At 33.8% G+C, this 22,755-nt stretch overlaps 1 protein-coding gene across 1 annotated transcript; it reads right to left on the reverse strand.

Annotated features, from left to right (window-relative positions):
• Nucleotides 1-5,980: 5,980 nt before the first annotated feature.
• Nucleotides 5,981-20,898, reverse strand: LOC102583551 (probable copper-transporting ATPase HMA5). Its single transcript, XM_006354190.2, has 9 exons — nucleotides 20,658-20,898; nucleotides 19,292-19,577; nucleotides 17,928-18,673; nucleotides 17,339-17,810; nucleotides 17,056-17,223; nucleotides 16,266-16,520; nucleotides 15,780-15,902; nucleotides 6,752-7,237; nucleotides 5,981-6,524 (listed from the first exon to the last, which is right to left on the reverse strand). The coding sequence occupies exons 2-9, from the start codon at nucleotides 19,544-19,546 to the stop codon at nucleotides 6,132-6,134; spliced, it is 2,898 nt and encodes a 965-aa protein (XP_006354252.1). The 5' UTR covers nucleotides 19,547-19,577; nucleotides 20,658-20,898; the 3' UTR covers nucleotides 5,981-6,131.
• Between the last annotated feature and the right edge of the window lie 1,857 nt (nucleotides 20,899-22,755).

Consider the following 22,755-nt stretch of genomic DNA (forward strand, 5'->3'; position numbering starts at 1 on the left):
TTTATTGGGTTATTGGTTTGGTTTCCGGTTTTATATTTTTTGTTAATGGTTAAACCGATAACCCAATAAGAGTATACTAAATTTACTAGTCTTATTGTTAATGGTTAAACGATTGTTACTTTCACACTTTTTCCTTTGAATGTGTCTAGTGTCTAAACTTGTAAGAAAAATGATTGTTACTTTTATGATTATTACTTTCATGCCAAATGCTGGAAAAATCATTGGTTTATTTGAAAATTTTCTTATCGTGTATATAATATATATGAGTATTTTCTTATTAGTTAAACCGAAAACCGAACCGTTAAGTACCGTAAACTGATTAACCAAAAACCGATAAGAAATATGTTATTGGTTTGGTTATCAGTTTGAAGTATTTACAAACCGAAAACCGATAAACCGAACCAATAACACCTAAAACCGAACCGAACCGACCGATGCGCACCCCTAGTTGTATTTCAACTTTTTCGCATTTTATACTTAATTAAAGACTTAGAGTTTGGGATGTTCTACTTGTCGCTTACTTTTTCCTTATTTATATTTAATTGAATTGGTAAAAGTGTTTGGTTGGCTTACCTATCGGTTGGGAACATAGGTGCCGTCACAACTTGTGATTTTGGGTCGTGACATTTTTGATAAATATCATGCTTATATCTATTCCAGTTTAATAACCATAAAACTATAGTTATTTTTGTAAGTTATTCTAAGAAATATTTTGAAAGCACTTATTAAAGTGCTGAAACTATTTTTAAAATAAAAAATTGCATGTTTGGATAAAAGTGTTTAAGCTGAAAAAAAGTTGTTAATGTATTTGGTACACAAATATTGTTAAACATTTTTAGTCAAAATATCTTAGATACCCTTAAAGTTGTTTAACATTATAAAATGCTAATTATTATAAGTTTTCATTTCTAAAATAAATCGAATTAAAATTAATTATATTTTAATTAAACTTCAATATAAATTGATTATATAAGTTAATTTATATGTGTAAGTTACTTTTAATTTTTTAAATATATGATTTTTAATAAAGCACATAAAAAATTTGAGATACTTTTTTTTATTTATATTTATAAATAATAATGACTATATTTCCAAATAATTTATATGAAAAAAGTAAAAGAATGGGAACATAATATAGAAGGTAGGAGGAAAATAATATGGAGATTATAAAATAAATTAGGGATAAAGAAATATAATTGTTGATTAAATATAAATGTCTTTTAAATCAAAAAGAAATAGTAAGGGGAACCAACTTGTAACTTTTGACTTTAAAAAATAAATTTAATTTATTTTAAGCATTTTTTTAATTTATCAAATATTTCAAAAGATTAAAACAAATTTAAAAGCTAGTTAAGTCAATTAAAACCCCCTCTAAGGCTATTGAAAGAGAGACGGAAGAACGAGATTTTATAATTTGACTATAAATTATTCAATAATTTAGGCTTAAATTATATTTTGGGTCAAAAGCCACAAAGTGGGCATTAGAATTTGTGGCAGCCACTCAATGTAGTTACTCCATCTTAATATTCTAGTACTATTTGTTTCTAGAAGTGTTCACCAGTATTTATTTCTTATCAATTCTTACACAAAAATTAGTATTTTATCTGTCTCTAATTACTTGTCCACTTTTAAATTGACACACCTATTAAGAAAATAATTAATGATATAGTGAGTTTACCATTTTACCCCTATTAACTATGAAGTGGATGAAAAGTCCTACATTTTTCAAAGTAATTAATCATTTAATTGAGGGTATAATAGGTAAAAAAAATTGTTCTTTCTTGATTTGTCAAAATGGACAAGTAATTAGGGACAGACAGAGTAATAAAGAGTGTTGTTTGACCATTATATTTATTAATATTTTTTTAATCTTTATTTATGTGCCTCTTAATTCTAGAATAATTAATGTTAAGGGCAAAATTGAAGAAAGATAATTAATTCTCTCTTGATTGTTTAAATTGATAACTACTCCCTCTTTCCATTTTTACTTGTCATGTTGCGTTTTTCGAAAGTCAATTTGATTAATTTTCAAAATTAAATTAGATTACATTAATTTGATATTTTAAATAAAAAATTAGATATTAAAAAGCTATATGAAAAATACTATAAATTACAATTTTTGGCATATCAATATGATGAAAAATTACATTATAAAATGATAGTCAAAGTTCTTATAGTTTGATTCTAAAAAAGGAAATCATTAAAACTAAAAGTGGACGAAGAAAGTATTCCCTTCATTCCAAAATAGTTGAATTATTGAGACACTTTTCATATTTCAAATTAACTTAATTGTTCAATCTTCAAGACTACTTTTAGAATATTCTTCTATTTTTATCCTTCATTTGTATTTTCTATGTGAGTCAAAAAACTTTAATTGCTTTGAATTATTTTCTTGGATATTTCTTACATTAATGTGGCTGAGATTCATAAATTTTGTTAAGGTTTAACCTCCAAAATTTGGTTTCAACAAAACTTTTTTTTTAGTAATTTTAAGAGTAATGTATTAAATTTTGTACTAGAAATGAATTAAAAATTCAGTTAGTATTGAGATTGGTTATTATAATTAGGGAAAATACATAAAAATCCCTCTGAACTTGGCGCAAGAACTTACTTTAGTACTTAAACTACACGGATGTTTATATACGCCCTTAACATATTTTATGTGAAGTATTTTCAACTCTCCGAACACCAGCCTTGTGCGTGTGTTGTTACAGATTAGAACGACACGTTAATCATCTTTTAACATTTTTTAAAAATTAAATTTGCCCCTCTAACGGTAATATCCGACCCATTACCCATTTGAAGAACAATCTTCACTTTTTAAGAACCCTAATTACCTCTTCTCCCTCACCAACCCAATCATCCAAAAATGGTGACCTAATTTATTATATTTTTCTTGATTTTTCTCAAATCTTAGCTCTTCAAACCTAAAAGTTGAATCTTTGAAGGAATTATTGTTCTTCAAAATGTAAGATTCAAAACTTATTCTTCTTCATCTATTATTTTGATTTTGTTCCTCAATTTTCAGTTTTTCCAGATTGTTTATCAGTTTTTCAAGATTGTCTTTACTTTTTGAACAAAATTGTAGCACACAATGCGATCAATTACTTCACGCTAACGAAAGAAAAATCTTGAGATTAGGTCTTGTAGATTTGAGAGAATGAGAATCGGGCCTAGAGATTTAGGGACATTTGTTTAGAAATGGGTCGGGTTATATTTTGGGAACGGGTGGATTATATAAAACAGGTAAGATATTTTTTAAACCCTTAGCGACGTGGACCAATGAAAATGCGCGTGTGTAACAATGCCCAGCCTTCAACTGGGCTGGTGTTCGGAGGGTGAAAATAATTCACATCAAATATGTTAAGGGGGTATATAAATACCCGTGTAGTTTAAGTACTAAAGTAAGTTTTTGTGCCAAGTTCAAGGTTTTTTTTAATGTATTTTCCCTTATAATTAATGTTTAGTCATTTAAAGATTAATTTGACAATAATTAATAAGTAAAGATGAGAAGTAATGTATAATTTAAGTCGTAATTTTCTTTTCTTAAAGGGTGTGAAACACCCCCAACAATTCAATTATTTTAAAATGGAGGAAGTATTTTGGAACAAATATTTTTAGTACTCCCTTTTTACTTGTCCAATTTGACCTTACTTGTCATTTTTGACAAGTCAAGAAAATACAATATATTTTTTTACATATTATACCCTTAATTTATTTAGAAAGTTGATGTTTTCGAAAAAGGTCGAACCTCTTTAATGAGTAAATTGATTTTGAAAATTCTATCAATTAATATGGGTAAAATGGTAAACACACTATGTCAATTATTATTTTCTTAATATGTGTGTCAAGTAAAAATGAACAGGTAAATAGGAACATATTTTCCTATTACCTCCCCGAACTAAAAAGAAACGGAGGGAGTTTTCATTTCAAAAAATAAAAAATCTTTATTTTTTCAAGTTAAACCCAAATAAACAAAAAAAATATTATTTTCTCCATGTGTTATAAAATTGAAAGTCAATGATGAGGCGTTTGGTATGTGGGAAAAGGAGTGTTGGCGTGCTGTGGAAATTGTCTTCCGCGTGAAAACAACGGAAACGAAATTTGGTATATTTTGCCTTTTTCAATGGAAGGTTATAAGTTTGACAAGTAATCAAAAATATCAAATTGAATTTGGACATTGCCTTTTAAGATGGACTTTAGGACGTTGGCCTTGGCTAAATGCATCTTTCATATTTTTTTCAATGGAGTTAATGTCACCTTATTCAAGTTTTGTCCTTTCACATTTCCATTTTTTTTTTTATTGTTATATATGAATACAATAAATATAGTTGTCTAGTATCTCAAGAACAAGAAATATGGAAATACAAAGGGGTGGGGGTGAGAGATGAAGAGAGAGGATATAACTTAAATACACATATGAATATATTTAGTTAGCGTTTGATCATAGATTTCCAAATATTATTTGGGTGAAATTTCACCATATGTTTGACCATAGTATTTGGGAAACATATTTCACTTTTTAGAAAAATATGATTATACCCGTAAGTTTTAAAAACTATCAAAACTAACCATAAGTTTGTATTACAAATCAATTGGATCTTCGTCGCAACAAATAACAAGTAGTGTCCATGACACTTGAGCAATGTGGTAGTTTGGAGTGAGTGCAACAAGCATCATTCCATACATCGTAAAGTACACAAAGCACATGACTTTGTTATCTTGAGCTGATTGTTCATCATTTTCCTCAACAACCATATCATCACTTTCATATTCATTGAATATTTCATCACTACTTTGGTGTTTATGTAAAAAATTATGTAATACAACGGAAACAACAATTATAGATGGTGTTTTTGTAAAAGATAAAAAATTGGTATAAAATTTCAATTTTTAAAAGATCCCAAATAATGAGATTTGGCCCAAATACTAGTTTTTACTAGTATTTGGGAATGTGGGATATTTGCCAAAAATATTTGTCAAATAATAGCAAATTGTATGGACAAACACTATTTGCCAAATTTTCCCCCCAAATAGAGTCGCCTAATATTTTTAAAAAAGTAGAAATACAAAGAGAGAAATTGAAAATACATAATACAAAGAAGGAAAGAGAGAGAGAGAGGGGCGACAAAGGAGAAAGGGAGAGAGAGAGGTGAGAGAGCTTGAGGAGAGAGGTGAGTTTTTGTTTAACATGCCAAATAGTAGCTATAAATCGTAAATACTAAAGGGTAGAAAATTATTTATAAAATAAGTTCGGGGAGGTAATAGGACCTTAGTATAGTATAAGTGTGTCTTTGAGATTTCGGGCATAGGTTGGGGGTACTTATGCATTTTCCCTTTTTTTATTCTAATTAATTAATCGTACTTTAGTATTCTCTTTTATTGCTATTATTAGTAAATGACAATTGGTGAATACTATTTCTATTTATATAAATGCCATTATCATGCTATTTTACAACATTTTTATCTCCCAAATTGAAAAATGGAAGACGATAATGATAGCACATGATATAAAAACATACTAACTCTTTCGTCTTTATTAATAATATATATAATAGATGGCAAGAGAATTGTTGGAAATTTTGTTCTTCTTTATAAAGTCGTGAAAAAGCTAAGTACACAAAACGAAAGTTATTCTTCCGTAAACAAACATCTGATTGGAAAAATATGATTGACAAGAACTCATACAGTCAACATTATTTTTTTTATATTTAGAAAAACATAATTATTGTTGTTCTGATGTCTGTTTGGGAGAGGAAAAGTTTTACACCAAATTTATTTCAAAATTTACGGGACTTAAAATTTGTGATTTAAAACAAATCATAGATATTTGTGTAACTATAATCATTTCATTAAAAAGGTAAAAGAATAATTTTAAAGTTTTATTTCGAATTTCGGAAAATGACATTCCATTTTAGGACAGACTAAAAAGAAAATGTTGTCATATAAATTGAGACAGATGGACCACAATACATACCAGTAGTATGTAATACTTAGCAAGTATCAACAGAACCATAATGATAAAACACCTAACCAAATGTTTTACTTGTAAGATGTTCACTATAAAGTAGCTGACAAGGGTATCATATTGAGAAAGACTAAATACAACAATGGTGATTATTTCAAAAAACTTAATTGACTCGAGTGTTAAGAGGTTTCTTATAAGACTGCAGCAGCAATGATGAACAGACCACGCTAATGGAAGAAGCAGCCATGCAAGCACCAGCAAGCCATGGGGGCAAACGGATTCCAGTGAAGGGGAACAAGACGCCAGCAGCAACTGGCATGCCAAGCACATTGTATCCGAGTGCCCAAACATAATTGAGCCTGATACGTGACATTGTTTTTCTAGAGAGATCTATTGCCGTGACAACATCTTCAAGGTTGCTCTTGATGAGAACAATATCAGCGGCTTCTATAGCTACATCAGTGCCTGCGCCAATTGCCATTCCAACATCAGCTGCAACGAGTGCTGGGGAATCGTTTATCCCGTCTCCTACCATTGCAACAGGAGTGCCTTTCAACTGCATCAAAGTGGTAGAAATTAGAAGCTAAGTTGAGCATAGTGGATCTTTAAAGCATTTTCCCTCAAAATGGACAAAACTATTTGTTCACACACATGATTATAGTCTGGAGTTTCTTCCTAGCAACTGCAAATCATCCTCAAAATGAAACCATAAAGCATCAATTGCTAATCATGAATCTTGACAAAAATATGCATATTGTTAAGGAAGAGGAGAGAAAAGCTTGCCTGCAATTCTTTAATCTTATCAGCTTTTCCCAGCGGATCTGTTTCAGCAAACACTGTTTGAATTCCCACTTCACTTGCTATTGCTCTTGCTGTCGCCCAGTTATCACCAGTCACCATGATACTTGTGATGTCCATTGAGTGGAGAAAAGAAACAACACGTGCAGCGTCTGGCTTTACAGGATCAGTCACAGCAAAAGCCCCAGCTATTCTCTCATCCACAGCAACCAAGACACAAGTCCGAGCAAGATGTTCATGCTCTGAAATGTAGTTATCAACTTCACTGCTTACTAGGACATTGAAAGCATGCATAAGCCTCCTGTTTCCGACTAGGATTTTCCGTTCTCCAACTTTTCCGCTTACACCAGCTCCAGTGTGCACTTCAAAGTTCTCTATCTCAGGGTGATATTCATTTGCAGCACCATGCTTCAGGCGTAACTTTTTGGCATGCTCCAGAACTGCTTTTGCAATAGGATGCTCACTATTTGCCTGAAAATCAAATTCTGGACAAATGAATCCAACACAGATATGCCCAAGATAATTGATACTTCACTAACATTTTTTAAAAATAACTTCTCCACTGATGATAACACAATGAAAATACCTCATTTTATTTGAGTTCATATTTGAATAGCCTAATTTTATAATGGAAAATCAAAAATATATAAAAGGAGTTAAAACTCGTCTTTATTGAAAAATCGAAGAAAAACCCTTTCGTTAGAAGTAAGAAAGAACCTTTCTAGAAAAAAAGAACGAGCACTAGAATCTATACATTGATTCACAATTTTTTTGAACCGTATGCATTAAAAGGCGCATGTATGGGCTTAGTGATTACTAACTGAACATGATTGCAGGTCATCCACTTTCATTATTGAGAAGTCCAAAATTTTTCACTTCAATGGAATTAATGTTAGCTGTGGTAACTGATGTAACCACATAGCTGTGGTAACTGATGTAACTACATAGCTGCGGTAACTGATGTAACTACATTCACAACAATTAACACTCTCTTGTAGAACAATATAATATGTTCCAAGTCAAATTAGCTTGCAATATCAAGGTTACACTTCATAAAAAAAAAGGGAACTAAAAGTGGGAAGCGATGCATTATCATTTTACAAATACAAGTTTAGAAGAAATGAGGTGTGCCCCAAAGTTATCATCTCATGTGCCAAAGGGCCACAATATTCAGTTCAAATAATTTACTATTACGATAGTACTGAAGCTTCAATTAATGGAGAGGGCTAGGAGTGTCAAATTGGCAGGTTGGGTTGAAATTGGAGATATTAAAATGGGTTGAAATAGAAATTGGGTTGGGTCCTAACCCGCCCAAGTTTACTTTGGGCTCAAATGGGCTTAAAGACAGGTTGGGTCTTGACCCACCTAATTTGACTCGCTTAATCTCAATAATTTTAATATATTGTTATTTAAGTTTTATAACTACAATTTAAATTTCAATTCAAGAAAATTTAAAAAAAGAAGTTAAAATAGATAGCTAAATCCTAAAAGATATACAACAGATAGTAATTCAAACCTTCAATATAGGAACATATAATACATCAATGCAAATAAAGATTTTTAAAATGAGTTGAAATTGGAGACTAAATTGGGCTCAATTGAAGATTCTCTTAAAATGGGTTAAGGCTTGAATAGGTTGAGATTAAACCCAATTCAAATTATCTTGAGCCCAACCCTTAAAATTTTGGAGGGCTATAGGATAGGAGGTAGAGTAATTCAGAAACTTTATGGTGATAATTGAAGGTCAGTCATGTTGAGCTATGAGCTAGGAGTCCTTAGCTATGCCACATATGGAGTTTTGATGATTAACAAACATAACAAACATGAAGCAAGAACTGGATGTTAATCATGTCTCAAATAATGACGGATATTGTTTATGACAAAGAACTGCTGAAGAACCAATTCCTTAACATGTCTATTGTGTTTATGGCAAAGAACTACCGAAGAACCAATTCCTTAACATGTCTATTGCAAGATCTGACTACAGAAGTACACTACAAGAAGCGAAGGAACTAGGTCCTTCACGGGATACTACTGAAAACACAGATCAGGCACAAAGAAAATTCCAAGTGCATGAAGAATTTCCTTGAGGAATTGGGATTAAAGCTAATAACATCGATCAAGGAACAAGAAATCAAAATGAAAATACTACAATAATTGCACACATGGAAAGTGTTAGAACATGAATGGGTTTATACAATCCTATTAGAATAAGAATAGGTTTATACAATCCTATTTAGAATAGAAATAGGAATAGTAAATAGTATCCTACTTGCCCCCAAGGCCTAGCTCAAGTGGCAAAAGGTGGAGGATTTGTGGCTTAGGTCGCAGGTTAAAGCCCCACACCATGCAAAGCGAAGCCCGGTATTTAAGTGGAGAAGGGTAGAGGGGCGGGCCCATTATCCACCGAATTTAGAAGGCTGTGATTGGTCCAAAAGGGCGGGTCACAGACGGATTTCTCGGTTATCAAAAAAAAATAAAAAAAAATAAAAATAAATAGTATCCTACTTGGTAAAGGATTGTATTCTAGTGTCTATAAATAGAGTCTCAATGTAATAATGTAGACACAGCAACGATTCAATAATATTATTTTTCTATATTTCTCACATGGTATCAGAGCCTCTACGATCTTGGTAGCAAATCAAAGAGCTTCCGTTGCCGGCGGATGGCTATTACTCATATATGCTTCCCGTTTGACCAATGAATATGTTAACAAAAGTAGGATCAATGATATATGAACATATTCAAGGGAAGAAAACTCAGACAGACAGGTCACCGTGCGTCAATTTCCGGTGACTTTCTAGGGCTGTTTTTTGTCAACCCCATATAATTTCTTTTTTCAATAGGATCGTGCCATCATTCCGACCCTACCCATATTATTTCTCTTTTTCAATAGGGTCGTGCCATCAATCCGACCTTTCTTATATAATTTATATTTTCTAGTTGGGTCGTGCCATCATTCCAACCCTACCCATATAATTTTATTTCTTAGATTGTGACCACTTTCAACCATCAAATCTAATACTCCGGTGTATGAGCATGTTCGGCCAATTTTTTGGTGACTTGTTTAATATCGACTCATCTATTGATTCCAACATGATCCATATACTTTATACTAGTTTTTGAGCACTTTGTTGCTCTAGGGGAGTTTAGTAGCCTTGTATGTCGATTATGTGAGTCACTCTATGGTCTGAAACAGTCTTTGCAAGTTTGGTTTGGGAAGTTCAACACTATCACTCTATGTTTTATCAACATTATACATCAAATTCAGTATTTCATGAGAAGAACAACCACATTGAGATTGACTGCCAATTTTGTGAAGTCGACTGATCAACTTGCAGATATCTCACCAAGCCCCTCATTTGTCCTTGTATTAATTACATTTGTAACAAGCTAGGTACATGAATTGTATGCACTAGCTTGAGGGGGAGTGTTAGAACATGAATGGGTTTATACAATCCTATTAGAATAAGAATAGGTTTATACAATCCTATTTAGAATAGAAATAGGAATACAAATAGAAATAGGAATAGTAAATAGTATCCTACTTGGTAAAGGATTGTATTCTACTGTCTATAAATAGGGACTCAATGTAATAATGTAGACACAACAACGATTCAATAATATTCTTTTTCTATATTTCTCATAGAAAGAACTTTGGAAATAGGAGAAACACAAAGGAGGCTGACGCGCTAATGAAAACCAAGTTAAACATGGATTAGGTTCTTGGATTCTTTCACTTATTGATAGCATCCACATTGGCATACCTCCATTAACATTTGTGGGCTTCAATGGAAAATCAAGAAAATGTTTATTACGGAAGAAGTGTTCAAATGCAAGCCCAAAGGAAGAAGATTGGGGCCACATGAAGCACAAAAGTTGAACCAGCCCAAAACGCTGAATGTTTAAAGCCAAAGTTTCCTAGTTATTATTTCCATAAAAGTAGGATTTGAATTACATTCTATTTAGGATAGTTTTCTCTATATATAGGGGTGGCTTTTGTTGTTTTTTATAAGACATGATTATGATTATGATTATTTGAGAGGCTTCTCTTCTTTACACATTTGTGTGTGTTGGCAAACTTGGCAGTGAGAAACAAAGTACTTGACATCAAAACGCATGCCTTGCCAATAAAAATTTGAGGAAAGCCGATGAAAACTGGCTATACAAGCATGTCCCCCTGTAGTGGAAGCATGGAATTCTTGTAACAACAACTTACGAAGGGTCGGATCAGTGGGAATGACAAGACGATTGCGAAAAAGCAGCAAGCCACCTTGGAAAGACTAATCCAACAAGGAGGCAGGATCATCCTGAAATTGTTGGCGAAGAGCAACTAAGGAGGCATCATGTTTGTTAAGTTCCCGTAGTTTTGACACCAAGTCAAATTCAGTCACTGCCATTGTAAGAGAATAAAGAGCAGGCACACGAGAAAGGGCATCAGCAACAGAGTTCAATTTTCCCGGTTTATACGAGATCTCAAAGTCATAACCAATCAACTTGGTTAACCACTTTTGAGGCATTTGGATTACCTGAGTAGTCAAAGACTTGAGAGGTTGTTGATCTGTGAGAATAAGAAATCTTCTGCCCAATAAATATTGACGCCACTTCTGAATAGCCTCTGTAATGGAAAACATCTCCCAGTGATAAGTAGAAGCGACATGCATTCGAGAAGAAAGCTTCTGGCTGAAGAAGGCAACGGGATGCCCTTCCTGAGAAAGAATTGCTCCAATGCCATCTCCAGATGCATCTATTTCAACCGTGAATATCTTGTGAAGGTCAGGGAGGCGAAGAACAGGGACAGTACTAAGAGCCTCTTTGAGTTTAACAAAGGCAAAAGGCAGCAACCTCAAGATCAGTCCAACGAAAGGCTTCCTTTTTTAAAAAATCAGTGAGCGGCGAAGCAATATGGGCATATGATTTGACAAAACGACGATAATAGCCAGTAAGTCCCAGAAAAGCCCACACATCCTTCACTGTCAGAGGTGTGGGCCAAGACACAATAGCATGTATCTTATCAGGATCCACTTGAAGTCCGATGGAAGAAATAATATGGCCAAGATACTCAATAGAAGTCCGACCAAATTGGCACTTGGAACGTTTAACCACCAATGAGTGTTCACGTAAGGCCTCAAAAACTTTTTGTAAATGGTCCAGGTGGTCGGACCACGATTGGCTATAGACCAAGATATCATCAAAGAAGACCAAAACAAATTGGCGAAGAAATGATTTAAAAACTGAATTCATGGTCGCCTGAAAGGTTGAAGGTGCATTGGAAAGACCAAAAGGCATCACGGCAAACTCATAGTGCCCTTCATGAGTTTGGAATGTTGTTTTCTCGATATCCGGTGGATGAACTCGAATTTGGTAGTAACCAGCGAGCAAATCTAACTTAGAAAAGAAGCAGGCCCGTGGAGTTCATCAAAGAGCTCATCAATGGTAGGGATAGGAAAACGGTATTTGACTGTTATAAGGTTGAGAGCACGATAATCGACACAAAATCGCCAAGTTGCTATTGCAGGTGACACACCGCTATAGCAGTGGATTTAATTCCCGCTACAGCGCCATCGCCGTGATAGCGGGTTAGTCGTTGTAAATGCAAAAAAAAAAAAACCAAAACCGCCTAAAATTGTCCAATAACATTTTGGGGAAGAGAATGGGCGAGTTAGGCTGATTTTCAACTATTTCTCATCAGGAACCTTCGTAAAGGTAAGTAATATGTTTTTCGATGCAATACTTTGATTTCTAGGTCTTAGAGGCGCTATTTATAGCCCTAGGGAAGGGTTTGGGTTCATCCAAAGGTGGGGAAAATCTGGATTTATGAGTATTTTGAGGTGTAAGACCTTAGGTTGTTTATAAACACATATGTTCTTGATTTATTTACTGTAATTCACTAATGTAACCATAGAATTGTTAATTTTAGGTGAATTAATGGTGGAAAAATCATGAGATTGGCCTGAGGTTTGGGATTAAGTTATAATCCAGAAATGTTTAGGCCAATGTGATTTATTTTGTACTTGTGTTATTATTTTAGATCAAGAACAAGCTAAAGTTTCACAAAAGGAGTCAAAAGTTCATGATCAGAATTTTTCAACTAAAGATGGATTTTCAAAAACAAACTTGACTATCAAGGTACCATTACAAGTAATAAAGCAAGGTTAGCAGTACTGGAGTATAATCAAGAAGAAGACATAGATTATGTCCTAATAGCAAGGATGCAGGCTATCACCATCTCTTGTACTTCGATTATCACACTATTTTGTTGTAGCTATTGTTTTTTTTCTAAAAGCTTTGTACTGCTTTTTTCTAGTATCTGCTTTGATCTGTGCTTCTCTAAGTCGTGGGTCTACGAAAAACAACGTCTTTGCCTCACGAGGTAGAGGTTAAGATTTTAAAACACTCTATCCTCCGGCGTCTCATGTGAATACACTGGGTATGTTGTTGTATCACCAGAATCTTAACTATCATGATTTTTATACATTTGATTGTGTTTGTTTGGTGAATCTGCCTCCTTCTCAATGGAATAAACTTTCTGTTCAGTGTACTAAATGTGCTTTATGGGTTATGGTACTTCGCAAAAAGGTTTTAATTTCTATGATCCAAGTTATAACAAATTTTGTATTTCTAGAAATGTTGTTTTCTTTGAGAATCATTATTTCTTTCCTACTTATGTTGAGTCAGCTTTTGTTTCTCCTCTTCTTCCTACTGTTTAGGATTTGTCATCTTCTTTTAAGTGGCTCAAACCTGGATTCTTGTATGAATGATGGTGGCCAACTTTATCTCACCTCAATACAAATCCATCACCAGAGACTGTTCCATAGTGAGAATTTGAGATTTCTTCATGGTCTGGTTCTCTTGAGCCTCCTCAACAATCTACTAGAGTATATCGTACTCCCAACTGGTATGGTTGTTCTTCTACTCTATCCAACATCTCTATTCCAACAGGTTACAAGCCTCCAAGCTTGAATGTTGGCAGAAAGCAATGAAGGAAGAACTTTTCCCCCTTAAAGTAAGCACATGGGACATTGTTCCTTGTCCTTCAAATGTCCGTCCAATTTATGTAAATGGATTTATTCAATTAAACTTCATTCTAATGGAACTCTTGATTGGTAGAAGCTCTATTGATGGTCCTTGGCAACAAACATGAGTATGGTGTGGACTATGAGAAGACGTTGGGACGGTAGCAAAAATTACTACGGTGTGAACTATTATTGTCATTGTTGCGTCACAAAATTGGCTTTTTCATCAAATGGATGTCAAAAATGCTTTTATTCATGACAATCTCAAAGAAGATATTTGTATGAAACCCCCTCTTGGTTTGTTCTCATCAGTTACATCAAATGTATGCAAGTTGAAGCAGTCTTGGTATAGATTATAACAAGCTCGTAGAGCTAGGTTTGACAAGTTTCAGTCTACTTTGCTTCAATTCTCTTTTGAACCGAGCAAATATGACTCATCTTTGCTTTTCCGAAAAACCTCTACAGGTTGTGTTCTTCTTTTGGTATATGTAGATGATATTATTATCACATGAATTGATGTTCACTAATCACTAGCTTCCAATAGCAATTTAAGGATTCTTTTCAAAAGATCTTGGTAGTCTTACATATTTTTTTGGGGATGGAAGTTCATTATGATTCTTTAGGTGTATTTACCAACACAAATATACTTTGGATTTGATTGTTTTGGCTGGTCTTCAAGAATCTTCCATTGGTGAATTGAATGTAAAGTATTGTCGAGCAATAGGAAACCTTCATCATGATCCAACTTCGTACAACAATTAGTTGGGAGCTAAAGTTATCTTACTATTACTGGACCTAAAATATCTTTTGTTGTTCAACAAATGTGTCAATTTATGATGGCTCCCCACCATCTACATTTGGTGGTTGTCCGTCGCATCATTCGATATCTCTTGGGAACATCTACTCATGGATTATCTTAGTGGTTTTCCGATTCAACTTAATGCATATAGTGATTTTGATTGCTATGGATGTTCTGATACTTATTGCTCTATCACATATTGGTGCATGTTTCTTTGAGATTCTTAGATATCTCGAAAGAGCAAGAAGCAAGTTCGTGTTTCAAAATCTTCAACAGATTCTGAATATCGAACAATGTCTACTGCTTGCTCTAAAGATTGTTTGGCTTCGTGGTTTACTTGCAGAAATTTGATTTCCTCAATCTAATCCAACTCCTACCAATCTGGTTTATCATGAAAGGACCAAACACATTAAAGTGGACTGTCATTCTATCAGAGAAATTGTATAAGAGAGTCATTGCTCTTCCAAGTTCAAGTCCCACACCATGCAAAGTGAAGCCTGGTATTTAAGTGGAGAAGGGTAGAGGGGCGGGCCCATTATCCACTGAGTTTAGAGGGCTATAATTGGTCCAAAGGGCGGGTCATAGACGGATATCTCGGTTATCAAAAAAAAATGTATACAATGATCTTCAAATAGCTAATGTGTTCACAAAATCTATGGCACGGAAATGCCATCAGTTTCTAGTAGGCAAATTGATGTTTTTTTGATCCACCAGCATCAATTTGAGGGGGATGTTAGCATGTTGGACAAATTCTAATAGTTGTACATTTCTATGTAATAACTCTAGATATTTGTGTAATTATGATGTCAATTGCTATATAGGAGATATTAGGGATTAATGTAGCATAAGTTTAGAGTATTACAACTAGGAATAACAAATATTTGGGGATGTAAATAGCAGATTTTTAGGCATGTAAATCAGAATTCTTTCTACTTGATGGAAGAAATCTCAATTTGAGAGCATTCATTCAACAAACTTGACACATCTAACCATCTCTACTTAAATACAAGCTTTAGTCATCAAAGGGATTTGAATCTGTGATGTGCGCCTATAACCTACACAATGCACTGCTCTCTTACCACTAGACCAAAGGTTGGGGACATCTACACATAGCAAAGTCACCGGATAATAGGGTAGGCATCACATCTAAGAATGTATAAAAGAAAAGAATTATGAAACACAAGGGAAAGAAGCCTACCTCGGCAGAGATAGTTACATCACAGAAGTCCTTCATGGAGATGTTAGAAAATAGCACAGCACTGACAACAGAGGGTTTCCCAACTGTCAGTGTTCCTGTCTTATCAAACACAACCAGTTTCACCTGTGCAAGAACAAGATGCGTGTACATAAACACCCACAAAGGAAAACAGAAAAATGCAATTTCTTTTCTATTCATGAATTAAAATATTTGGTATTAAAATTAGTCTGCAAGCACAAACTCCCAGTTAACTATCTATTATTATCCTTAGTTGTAAACAAGAACTTCTAGAACCAAGGATTGATCTCATTTCTGGCTCTGAGTTTGAATTTTCAAGGCAATGAACTGACAACTCCCACGTCCTTGACCCCTCAATTCCCTCTCAGCTCAAAAGAGAAAAAAAAAAGATGAGTGGACAACTTTCTTGTGTGAAATTGAAATAATCTCACCTATATGCTACTTATAAGGCTGGAGAGGTGAACAAACCTTATGTGCTTTTTCAAGAGCATTTCCACCTTTAATAAGCACACCTTGAGAAGCGCCCTTTCCGGTGGCAACCATAATTGCTGTAGGAGTAGCTAACCCTAGCGCACAGGGGCAAGCGACCACCAACACCGATATACCAAACTGTAATGCAAGCTCAAACACATTCATTCCTTTTGGTATCCAACTTGAAGGATATACACCTAGCTCTCCAAGGATAAACCATCCCAGCCATGTCACAATTGCAGTTAAAACAACCTGAAATATAATCAATTTGGGTTGTTTTAGCTCTCCAGCAGATAACTGGCAAAATCTGAGAACAAGATCAACTCAAGCCATTTCAGATATTAAAAGCTATATTGACATACTTACCGTACGAACGGTGCTGTACATACACATTAGAAACTATGACAGGCTCCAAATTATTCTTTATCCTAATCACTCAGATTAAGGTCTTAGAATAAACCAGTTTATATTTGGCCATGGTCTTTGCTATAGATTTCAGTGTTTGCATCCACCAGTATTTAAATAATGGTCCATTGTTAGTCAATAAAGACTTCTAAAATGAATATACTGAAGATATAAATTGCAACATATATCTTGATCACACATCGAGGGAGTACCTCTTTTGCTTAAACAAGCATACGCCAATTAAGATTCTGTCTGGTAAAAAATTAGCCATCATGCAGATCTGAATAGTTTTGTATGAACTGCTTGGATTTCATTTCATTCATAAAAACAAAATAAGCTTACAGGATTTGTACTGGTTTCTACTAACATTGATAGTACTCACCGTGGGTACAAAAAATCTTGATATCTGATCAGCAAGTTTCTGAACAGGTGCTCTGGCAAGCTGAGCAGCTTCAACTAACTGAACAATTTGTGAGAGGGCAGTCTCCGAACCAATATGAGTGGCCTTGATGAGTACACATCCATTCTCATTTACAGTTCCACCAATGACCTAATAGTTACATGTTTATTATTAAAAAACATGTTAAAAGATATACAATCTGTTGATGATAGCCTGCATTTGAAAACAAGAAGTGTGAAACGCATGGCCAACAAATCTTGAGTACCTTATCACCTGGCATCTTAGAAACAGGCCTAGCTTCTCCTGTGATCATACTCTCATTCACATAACTGTGACCATTAATAACGACGCCATCTACAGGAACCTTTGCCCCTGGAACAATCTTAAGTACATCATTCTTTTGTATTAATTGAGAGCTAATTTCTGTCTCAGAAATAATATTCCCAGCACCGTCCAGTGTCAATAGGTATGCAGTCTCAGGAGCCAGCTCTGTCAACTTTGCCAAAGCATCTGATGTCTTTCCTTTTGCAAGAACCTCTAGGTATTTCCCCAATAATATAAATGATATCAACATGGGACTAGTCTCAAAGAAATCTTGCCCCTCAAAGGAGTTTGAGGTCAATGCTTTTACCATTATATAAACTGAATAGAAATAGGCAGCATTAGTTCCCAATGCAATCAGAACATCCATGTTTGCAGATACCCGTCTCAGTGCATGATATGATCCTGCATAGAACCTAAAGTAGAAGTTTAGAATTAGAAATTATTAGATTTTTCTCATATCTCTACGAAAGACAGTTCGGAATAAAAAAGAAAATCACATTGCACTTAAAATTCCATGAAGGAAAGAGTACCTTCGACCAATAACAAACTGCACAGGTGTACAAAGGATCCATTTTAACAATATTCCAACAGTTAGCATGTTGAAAACCTTATACTCTAACCAATTTCCATAAGGGGGAAGCATTGGAAGTACCATTGAAAAAACAAATATTGGCACTGAAAATAAGCAGCTCCACAAAAACAGGTTCCTGTAAGTGTGGATTTCCTGCTCTTTTTCTATTTCTCTCTGTCTCGGTGGGATAAAAAGACTCGCACGATAAGTACTTGACTCATGCCCAGATTCTTGGATGCACTGCATTAGGGTTCTTGGACCAATTATATCTGGTTCATAACTTATGGTCACTCTATGCTCTTGCTGGTTAATTTCAACAGTGTTTACACCTTCCAAAGCATCGAGACAGCATTGAATAGCAGTAAAATCATCTGGAGAATTGATGCCTTCTAGCTTGAAGTGTACTTTATTTAAATCGCTGCCTGAACTAATTATATCAGCTCCAAATCCAGCATCTTCAACTGCTTCAATAATCCGGCTGGTACTTGTAACATTTGGATCAAAATGAACTTTTGCTTCTTCAAGAGATAAACCAACCACAGCTTTCTTTACTCCATCTATCATCGAAAGGGCACGTTCAACAGACTCAGAACAGCTTGTGCATGCCATCCCTTTGATTCTGATCCGGCAGATAGCAATGTCTTGCTCTGGGAATTCATCAACTAGAAAGCCAGTGTCTTCGACAGCCTCTTTTATCTTTTTTGCCTGGTATAGTCATATATTTAGTTAGAAATACGGAAACATAAATAAAGAAGAAAAACAAAGAGCAATCAACCACCATTAAATCAATCTCTGAAGTCATAAATATCAGAATTGATGCAACTGTTCTCAGTTGAGCGCAGGCAGCACTCAACATACGAAAAGATGATAAGAGATCAGGGATAACTTTTATGAAATGTACTTCATACTAAAATATTGCCTTTAATTGTTTCACCTTTAAACCTATTCTGCTCTTTTATGAAATTTGTAAAATTCCTCCTTACAGTGAGACACGCATAAATATGTATTTGTATGCTATAGCTATGTTGCTCACTCTCCAAAAATGTTGCCGTACCTGTATTGGATCCTCCAAAAAAGCACTACTTTTGGAAGCAGTCATAAATCATAATATTGGAAGTGGAAAAAGAAAAGCACAAAGAAAAGAATCAAACTATCACTTAACAATAATAGATTTTGTGAATTTTATAATCAATGGACTGTCGACAACATGAGAAGGCAACAAAGCTATTTGGTCGTCTAGGACTCTAAAGTCCTTGAATATTTGATGATTAAATTCTTGGATTAAAATTAAGAGAGTATCCCATTGTCTTAAATTGGACATACACTGATAAGTTCTGGCACATATTTAACAACGGCCTGGCCTTGAAGTGGAGACACTGTAGCACTCTCAATCCCCTTCAGCTTTCCCAATGCAGATTCTATGGAATTGGAACAAGATGCACAAGTGATGCCATTAACTTTGAAGAGAAGAGTTCTAATCTTTTTATTCCTACTGTCACTTAGTTGAACCACTGTGACAGCTACAGCATCATCTTGCAAAAGCGGTTTCTTCAATTCGTCCTTCCCGTTAGCTTCCATTTCTTTGTCGTGGGAATCAAAATCTTCAACACTGAAAATTCATGATAACAATAGTCAAACCACAGATATTATTTAGTCAAAATTGAGCAATCCCGCAATTTCTCACAGTTAGTTCAGCAGATTAACCATTTATGGAAATGAAACCATTGAAGGCAGCCCTCAAAACACACCATTATGTAGATAATCTCTCCAATATAACCAGTTCAAACATCTACATACTATCAGACACTTCCATAAGACAGATTAATGGAAGAGAATGTCCACGAAACTCACTCACTCTCTCACACACACACACAAGTGGGTAAGACACCAATGGATAAATCGGATTTCAAGCACCACATTCACTATAGCTGAAAACTGATCACTTGCAGGGGTGGAGCCAGGTCGGAGTAAGGGGGTTCATCTTCAATGAAAAATTACACTGTATATTCAAGGTTAAAACTATTGTGTATGTGTATATATAGTAGATGCTTAATCCCCTTGGCTTCTTTTCATATTTTGAACCCCTTGGTGAAAATCATGATCCGCCACTAATCACTTGGGTTTACTTAGTCAGTTCTTATGAATCAAAAAATAGAAGAAACAAGAAAAAAAAACATAGTAGACAAACGAAATGTCTTGGAAACACCACAATTCACACATATATATCTAATACCTTCGTAACCTCAGTAAGAAATTACCTCATCAAGAAAAAGAAAAAAGAAGAAGCCAATGACATGATAAATCTTGGAATAAGAAAGTCAATATAATAAAGAATTTAAGAAAAAACCCATTGACCTATTAACAATTTGGTCAAAATTCTATCATCACAAATCTCCAAAATCCAAAAACAGAGCGACCCATAAGAAACAACGTAGAGAAAGTGAAATACCTTTAACTATTTTCTGGCATAACTTTCAGTATAACATAAGATTGATCAGTTGGGTTTTCCTTTCTTTACTTAAAAAGTAAAAAACGTGCAAAATCTTGGAATAAGAAAGTCAACATAATCAAAAAATTTAAGAGACACCTATTAACCTATTAACAATTTAGCCAAAATTTTGCTATCACAAAGCTCCGAATCCACAAAACAGAGCGACCCATAAGAAAACAACGTACAGAAAGGCAATACCTGCTAAACTTTCAATATAACAAAAGATTGATCAGTTGGGTTTTCTTTACTTCGCTTAAAAGGTCAAAAACATGAAAAATCTTGAAAAAAAAAAGGGAAAAAATAGAACTTTTTGATGGGGTTTCACTGGCTCAACAGTGAAGAAAATATAGGGTTTTGAGTCGGAGTAAAAATGAGGAAGTTGTATAGACGGTTGCCGGAAAAAGGCGAAGGTGACGGTATAGTTTTATTAGGAAAAGTTGAATTTGAAGTGTGTGTGTCTTTATATAATGGGCTGAAAAAGATGCTTTCCATTTTGGTCCTTTTATCTTTTGAATTTTCGAATATAACGAACTGGTCCTCTACTTTCCCACCAAGAAAAAAACTCCTCTACTCCTTATTTTACCCCCCTCAACAAGTGGTTAATTGCATAAAAATTTACTTGCACCCGATATCTACATTCAACTAATGAATGAAAGGTAGAGTTAAAAGGGTCAAAGACACACTTAGAGGTCGTTTGGTAAAAGTGTATTAGCAAAAATAATGTGTACATTAGCTTTGTGTATTTTACATATATTCTATTGTGTATTGAAGATTGTATTACAAATGTATTTAATGCATGCATTAGCATGGTTAGAGATGCAATTACCCTTTTGTAAATAAATATTTTTATATAATGCATACCAAATCAAACAATGCATAAAAAATAATCTATTCATAACTAATGCAAACATAATTAATACAAACATTATTAATACACTCTATTAAACATTATTTTTATATACTCTACCAAGCGACCCCTTAAATTTTTAATTTTTTTTAATTTCATTTCTGAATTATTAATAGTGTGAAAAACACACCTAGACTATCACTTTGAGAAACACACCTCAATATCAACTAGACATATGTATACTATATACACACTCACTTAGGTGCATTTGACATTGAATTTTCGTCCACGTGACCTTTTTTTTCATTGACATATTTTTAGAATTTTTTTGTATTTTTCCATTTATTTTTAAAACTCTAAACTCTTCCCCTTCTTCCGCATCATGTCTCAACCATTTTTCTCTATTTTTCCACATATATTGCATATATAGACACTATTTTCAACCTCCTCTTCATTTTTTTCTTCTATATATATTTTTTTTATTTCCCATCCGATATTCACATTAGAGTCCGATTAAATCCGGATTCACGTTGGGAAGTCCCATATTGAGGGTAAAGCACTTCCTAACAAAGGCGACTCTATACCCAAGAGTACTCGAACCCGAGACCTCTTGATTAAGAATGAAAGAGTACTTACCATTCCACCATAACCAGGATTGTGTTCTATATTTATCAACATCTTTCTCTGCTTTGTTCTTTATTTTCTTCAGGCTAATTTATTTTGTTCTTCATTTTGTCCCCTTTCTTTTTTTTTCCTACCAAAAAAGAATTGTTTTCCACATGACAATTCATGTGGCAATTTTTTTAATAAAATAAGATTAAGTGTATTTTATAATTCTAAAATTTGATGAAGATATCCTAAGATTTTTTGTTAACCTTTTTACACTCTTCTATTTTATATATATATACACAAAAATATTTTATATAACCTTAGCAGAGCTCTAGTGTAAATCCTAACTAGAAGTTAATTTTAAAATATAATTAAATTTAGTAGATGTACAATTAAATCTGAACCTATTTATAAAGTGTTTTGCAATGTAAAATACATTCCACTCAAATTTCAAGGACAAGTGAGAGTAAATGTGGCACTGTTAAAAATATGAATGACTTTAAAGAATAACAAATAATATAATTAAGATGTTTCATATAATAAATAAATAAATTAAAAATATATTTCTTTTATTTAATGAATAAACTCTCTTTGGTATAATATGTTGGATTTTCCTGGATTCTTTTTAATAATAAGACAAATCAATATAATGAATGAATATATGTTACTAAAAACAAAATAGATTCATGTGACAAGTCATGCCAAAATCTTTGGGTACTCCAACAACATCAATATACAAAGCCAATGTTGAGGCAGCTTTTATTTTCTCTTTTCTGTTGGAAAAAATATAGTTAAAAAAATTATGATATGTTTAGATCTGTTTAATAAAGTAAAACAGAG

Source organism: Solanum tuberosum, unplaced genomic scaffold, assembly GCF_000226075.1.
Source record: "Solanum tuberosum cultivar DM 1-3 516 R44 unplaced genomic scaffold, SolTub_3.0 scf00168, whole genome shotgun sequence".
NCBI classification, from domain to species: domain Eukaryota; kingdom Viridiplantae; phylum Streptophyta; class Magnoliopsida; order Solanales; family Solanaceae; genus Solanum; species Solanum tuberosum.

What these genes read in the sequence shown, in the direction of transcription:
- LOC102583551 (XM_006354190.2), bottom strand. Translation starts at nt 19,546, where the DNA reads ATGGAAGCTAACGGGAAGGACGAATTGAAGAAACCGCTTTTGCAAGAT. An exon ending in CTAAGATGCCAGGTGATAAG is followed by an intron (nt 17,224 to 17,338) that starts GTACTCAAGATT and finishes TGTAACTATTAG; the next exon opens with GTCATTGGTGGAACTGTAAA. An exon ending in ATAAGATTAAAGAATTGCAG is followed by an intron (nt 6,525 to 6,751) that starts GCAAGCTTTTCT and finishes ACTTTGATGCAG; the next exon opens with TTGAAAGGCACTCCTGTTGC.